Source organism: Orbicella franksi, chromosome 6 (assembly GCF_964199315.1).
Source record: "Orbicella franksi chromosome 6, jaOrbFran1.1, whole genome shotgun sequence".
Taxonomy (NCBI): Eukaryota; Metazoa; Cnidaria; class Anthozoa; order Scleractinia; family Merulinidae; genus Orbicella; species Orbicella franksi.
The window spans coordinates 28,439,350-28,445,360 of NC_138150.1; the positions used below are offsets into that span (position 1 = coordinate 28,439,350).

The following is a 6,011-nucleotide window of genomic DNA, read 5'->3' on the forward strand; positions in this document are numbered from 1 at the left end:
TTAAAAGCTTGACGAAACGAGCCAATTGACAAGTGAGACCAAGAGAAAGAAATGTTTTAAAAGTGTCACCCATGATACAGTGGAACCCGCCTAACGGTCACCTCATTAAACGGTCATCTCGTTATTACGGCCACCTTTTTGTCCCGGAGAAACGCCCATACAGTTTCTAATAAGAAGAGCCTGTTAATGCGGCCACCCCATTAATACGGCAAATGACCACATTCTGAAATCCCAACCTGTGTAATACTATATTATTTATCCCGTTTATTCGGCCACTCAAACCAGTTATGTCCATCTTCAGTATTATTAATAGTGCATTTAGCTATTAAAGTTTCAATTTTTAAAAGTTATATCTGCATTCCGGTTGCCTTTTAAAGTTTAGAAGTGCACTTGTGCTATATATGTTAAGACGTTACTCAATTTAGACGAGTCATAAAATTTGATCCTACTTCGTTCATACGGCCACCCCGTTAATGCGGCTATTCCGTTAATACGGCCAAATTTCCATGGCCCGTTGGTGATCGCACCAAAGGGGTTCCACCGTAATTGATAGCAAACTCCAGGAGACCAAAAAAGAAAAAAAAAAAAACGGTTTAGTTCTATTAGTTAGTCTTAAAGGCCATCATACTGAATATTGTAATTTTTCTTAAAACCCTCAGAATGTCAAGACGCTCTCGGTATGGAAAGCCGAGCAATCACTGACGCACAGATTACCGCCTCATCGGAAGTAGATGCTGAATATGCTGCCTCGCACGCAAGGCTAAACTTTCAAGAAATTCCAAACACGGCAGCAGGAGCTTGGGTCGCTGATTCAAGAGATGAAAATCCGTGGTTGCAGGTTGATCTGGGAGTTCAGTACACTAAAGTGACACGAGTAGCAACCCAAGGAAGGAATTCCCCGGATTTTTCACAGTGGGTAACTAAGTACAAACTGCAGTACAGTGACAATGGAGAGGCAATCCACTACTACAAGGAACTGGGACAAGCCACAGATAAAGTAAAAATAGCTTAAATTAAATGAAATGTTTCAATTCTTCGGTTAACACTTGCCAGGTTTTATGTTCATTTATTTATATTAATAAACAGAAGTGAAATGAAAGAGCTATTTTATGTGATTTTGTTACACATAAAATGTTTATGAAAATGACTGAATTGCTGAAAACTGTATAAATGAAATTATCAGAAGGAAAACGACGAAACTAAACTGAAACATTAGCAGCAAATATTGGAGGAGGCTTAAAAGCAATACTGAGCGCTATTGGAATATTATTTTTTTTTTCCCCTAAGAAATATGAAATTTACGGCTTGTAACTGAGCGAAACTCTCATAGAATATGATTAAACTGTTCATGACATAACTGCTGCTCGATATCTTAATGTTCTTAATCTCCAATAAAAAGACTGTATGGTGACGAGTGAAATTATGATTACAGTTTTCAGCAATTCAGTCATTTTCCTAAACATTTTATGTGTAGCAAAATCACATAAAATAGCTTTTCCATTTCACCTCTGTTTATTAATATAAATAAATGAACATAAAACCTGGCAAGTGTTAACCGAAGAATTGAAACATTTCACTTAATTTATTTTATATGAAATGATTTCACGCGCGTTTTTGTCACGATTCTAATAATTTCCGAGGCTTTAGACGTGGGAAAGTATTAGAATTTTGACATAGCGCAAGAGAAATCAGAGTATACCTTTTGACTACCTTTTAATATCACGGGTGACAAATTACGCTTACAATCGTAAGTTTGTGATTAACGTTGAAGTTTTGCGCCAAAATTAAGGAGTAATTTGTCATTCATGATACAGTGAAACCCCGCCTTACGCCCACGTACGATCCTGTTGATACGGCCACCTCGTTATTACAGCCATTTATTGTGGCAGGAAGAAAAGCTCAGAACCCCTTTAATAAAGCCCCCCGTTATTTCAACCAGATTTTTGTGGTCCGTTGATGACCGGATTAACAAGGTTTCACTGAATTATTAAGCAAATAGGTTAATGTCTAACATTTCATTGTGTTACTTACTCAGGAATTTGATGGAAACACAGACCAGGACACTGTTGTGTATCATGCACTTAACCCACCAATCACAGCTCGGTACATTCGTTTTCAACCAGTGGCTAACCATAGTCACGTTTCAATGAGAGTGGAGCTCTATGGATGTGTACAAGGTATTTTAAAAAGACAGCTAAAAATGTGTAAAATCTGCACCAAGCGCGAAACACATTCTAAATTCTTGTTTAACTTTTACAAGATTCATCTGTCTTTTCGTTTTGCAAGATAAAATTTAGGACCACCCGTTACCTTCTTGGGTAGCTTAAGGCACAAAAGTTGTTCGACTGTTGAATTTTGGACTCACGGTTATTGTTTCCAGCTGATTCAGGCTTCGATGCTACCTTTACAAGTCTCGGAGCGAGTGGAAAAGATGGTCCAAAGTCACTCGGTAGTAACTACACAGGTCAGGATCATGACGGTCAAGTTACACTGTCCGGCGGTATTCAACAGTGGACTGTGCCGTACACTGGTCAATACAGAATAGAAGCAGTAGGAGCAGCAGGGGGCCATGATAACTACCAGAACAGTTCACAATACAGAGGAAGAGGTGCAAGAATGGTTGGAACCTTCAACCTCTCGCAAGGAGAAATAATTCAAATTCTGGTTGGTCAAGAGGGAGGAATAAGACACGACTTGAGTTCTGGAGTTAGTGGAGCTGGTGGAGGTGGTGGAGGAACATTTGTGGTGAGAGGAAGCAATACGTCTTTGATAGTGGCGGGAGGCGGTGGAGGCCTCAGAGCTGTAACATCGAGACACGAGGGATGTGATGCCAGCACGAACATGTCAGGGAATCCTGGGTACAACTCAAGGTCAGGAGGCAGCAATGGACAAGGTGCAGAAACGGAAGATGATAAGCTGTCAGGTGAGAGTGACCGAGTTACCTATTGCCTCTGCTTGAAAACGAGTCTACGTGCAAAACCTTTTATATGAATTAAAATGGGTTTGATTTGCAAAACGAGAATGAACCTGAGGACAAAATCATTTTCATATGAATGGTTTCGCACGAAGACTTGTTTTGGCAGAGAGGCAAACTCGGGGATTCCCTTATTGCTTTGAATGTTTTCACTTCACCAAAGTTAAGAAATCTCCATTTCGTTCCTGTTGTTGTAATGTTTGCAAGACAATGCATGCAGTTAACCAAGTTATCCAAACTAGATTCTACAAAACCAGTAAAACTTAGAACTCTGCAATGTTGGCTGAGAAAACTGGAAGACGAGAAGAATTATCTTAAAAACGAAGACACCTACCTGGCTTGCTCTGCATGTCAAAAGTGAGAACGTTAGCGTTCGAAATGCTCTTCTCAAACTTAGGAAACCGAGAAACATTTAACTGACAGAAACAAGAGACACAACATGCCAGGAGCTGAGTTTAAATCCCATTTTTCTCGTGTTATTGAAAAACGCAGTAAATAGGGTCAGGTAAAAATCTCGTTTGTAGGAAAGATAAGCAAGTGAGGATTTAATCATTCAGAAAACTCCCATTGCGGCGCCTGACACTGCTAAATCTAGAATCGCTAAATATATTTAAAGCAATCAGTCAACTGATTTTTGTTTCTCAGGTGGTGGCGGCGGTTTTTACTTCGGTGGACGAAATGGTACCGCGGTACAGGACGGAGAAGGGGGTAAAGGATTTCTTCAGGGAGGGACGGGTGGACAATCCTGGGATGGCCATGCAAACGGTGGTTTTGGAGGGGGTGGGGGTGGTGGTATGGGTGGAGGTGGTGGTGGAGGGTACTCAGGGGGAAGCAATGGGAATAATAAAAATGATTCCTGTGCAGGAGGAGGAGGCTCCTATAATGTTGGAAAAGATCAGCAAAGTGATTGCTGTTACAATACAGCTGGTCATGGCAAGGTGATCATTACGTTACTGTAGAAAAAGTAAACCCTCAAACGCTGTTTTTGTTATTACTAATTCCAGGAAACGAAACTATAAAGGAGTCTTTGCTACATCAGCTAAAGGTCTCTTGGTTAGCAATTTAATAATACTAAGAAGCTAAATTTGTTCGTTGCTTAACTGTTTTAATTTTTTCTTTTTAAGTACTGTAAACTGCCGCTTATAAGCCTTCCCTCGTATAAGCCCCTCCAGTTACAGACCCATGCAGCTGTGAGCAAAATTCTACTACCATTAAAACAGCCCCCAGGATATAAGCCCCATTTCAAGTTTAGAGTGAAATGAGTATAAAAAAAAAAACGCATTTGCAAAACTGTTTTTTTTTTTTTTTCATTCAGCTTAAAATCCCTCCCGGATATATGCCCCTCCGTTTATAGGCTATCCAAAACTCTTTACGAAGTTATCAGTCCATGGCATATAAGCAGCGGTAGTTTACGATATGTCTCGTGTGGTCCTCCCACAGATATCTTTTCTTGAACTTAGTTTCGTTGTTGGTTTTGTACTCACGATATATAGCCGTTTTCGGTAGTCTTGCTGACCTTGGTTGAGACCTCCACGAAAGTATACGTTATGGTTCGATTTTACGGATGATCTATCCCATCGTTTTCAGTGGCCCTTCATCAAGTATTGCTATTCGTCTCGTTGGTGGGTGCGGTTTCTTGTTTAAGCAAAGCCAGGGAGGTCTCTTTAGTTCGCACGGTCAGTAAACCCAAACATGTATGCTGACATGAAGGCATTTTGCTGGAAAGTATCGTGCTTGTATATTCATTAGGTTAGTCAGTCACACTGTCAGCAGTAGAGTAAGTAGAATTTGTACATGGAGAGTAAAAGTCATTGGAGCCCCAAGACTCTCCTTACCTCTCTCGTGGATAACAATAGGTCACGTCACCGATATCTTCGCTGTACAGACTTTCTGCCTATGTCGACTGGCCTTGATCCAGTGAGCTTTTCAAATGAATGGCAAATAGGTTAAGGTTCAGCTTGTACATTGCTTAATTTACTACTTTGTAGCACGAGTTGCCACTTGGGATTTTTTAGTGGAATTGTGTCATTTTTGACCTGATATTTTGTCAACTTTGTGTTGGTTTTTCAAACTTTTTATCCAATCAGTTAGGAACAAGCAACTGCTCGTGTTCTTCGTCAGCATGAAGTTATTTTGGTTTTTCCCAGACTGGCCATGTCAAGAATGTCACGGACCTCGTTATTCAAAAGTCCAGAAGTTTTAAATGCTGGGAGATAAATGTGATGTTTTTTCACCGCTAATATAAAGTGATTCAAAACTGAGTGGAACAAGCGGATAATCACAAAATTCCAATGAAAAGAAACAAAATTCAGGCCAATTCTTTGTTTGAACAAACCTACCCAGAGCTTTATGAAAAGGCGGCAGTATGTCAGTGTCATCTTGGTTTGAACACTCTTTATCATACGTTTATTAGCCCCGTCCGTACTAGAACGGAGGAATTTGGAAACGAAGGTTTCACTCTGAAAACGCATCAAATGATTTTTTTCCACGCGACGCCGGAGGATGTAAAATAAAACACATCAATCAACGGTCATTTTGGATTTGTGTTTGAAGAAAACTCGGTCAGGGAAATCACATGATTATCGTGACGTCATCGTTTTCGAAAAGCTATGTTTCCAAAATGTTTCCCGTCCGCACGAAAACGAAAAGCCGGCGTTTTCAAATTCCTCCGGATTGAACAGGGTTTTCGAAAAGTTAGGCAAGTGTGGAAATAAAGCTGCGTTTGCAAATTCCTCCAAAGTATTGTGGACGGGGCCTAAAAGGTTACTTTTGGCATGTTTAGGTTTTCAAAGTGGAGCTTGTGTTAAACCTTACGTGTAATTGAGGCTTTCAGTTGACTCAATAATTTTAAATGCTTAAAATGTAGTTTTGCTACTCATATCATAATTTAAATGGTATAATTTAACTTCTAACATTATCATAACTAGCACTGGAAACTGATGTGTGCGGCCATTTATATCAATAAAAAAGTTATCCAGTCATTTGCTTGTCTCAGTCAGTTTTAGAAATTTCTGTGCGACTATTAGACGAAAAAAAT

General features: G+C 39.8%; 1 protein-coding gene across 1 annotated transcript; it reads left to right on the forward strand.

Moving 5' to 3' along the window:
• Window positions 1-517: 517 nt before the first annotated feature.
• On the forward strand, window positions 518-4,299 carry LOC145488869 (uncharacterized). The gene is made up of 4 exons (XM_081467695.1): window positions 518-997; window positions 2,036-2,177; window positions 2,381-2,923; window positions 3,620-4,299. The coding sequence occupies exons 1-4, from the start codon at window positions 680-682 to the stop codon at window positions 3,931-3,933; spliced, it is 1,317 nt and encodes a 438-aa protein (XP_081323821.1). The 5' UTR covers window positions 518-679; the 3' UTR covers window positions 3,934-4,299.
• Window positions 4,300-6,011: the final 1,712 nt, after the last annotated feature.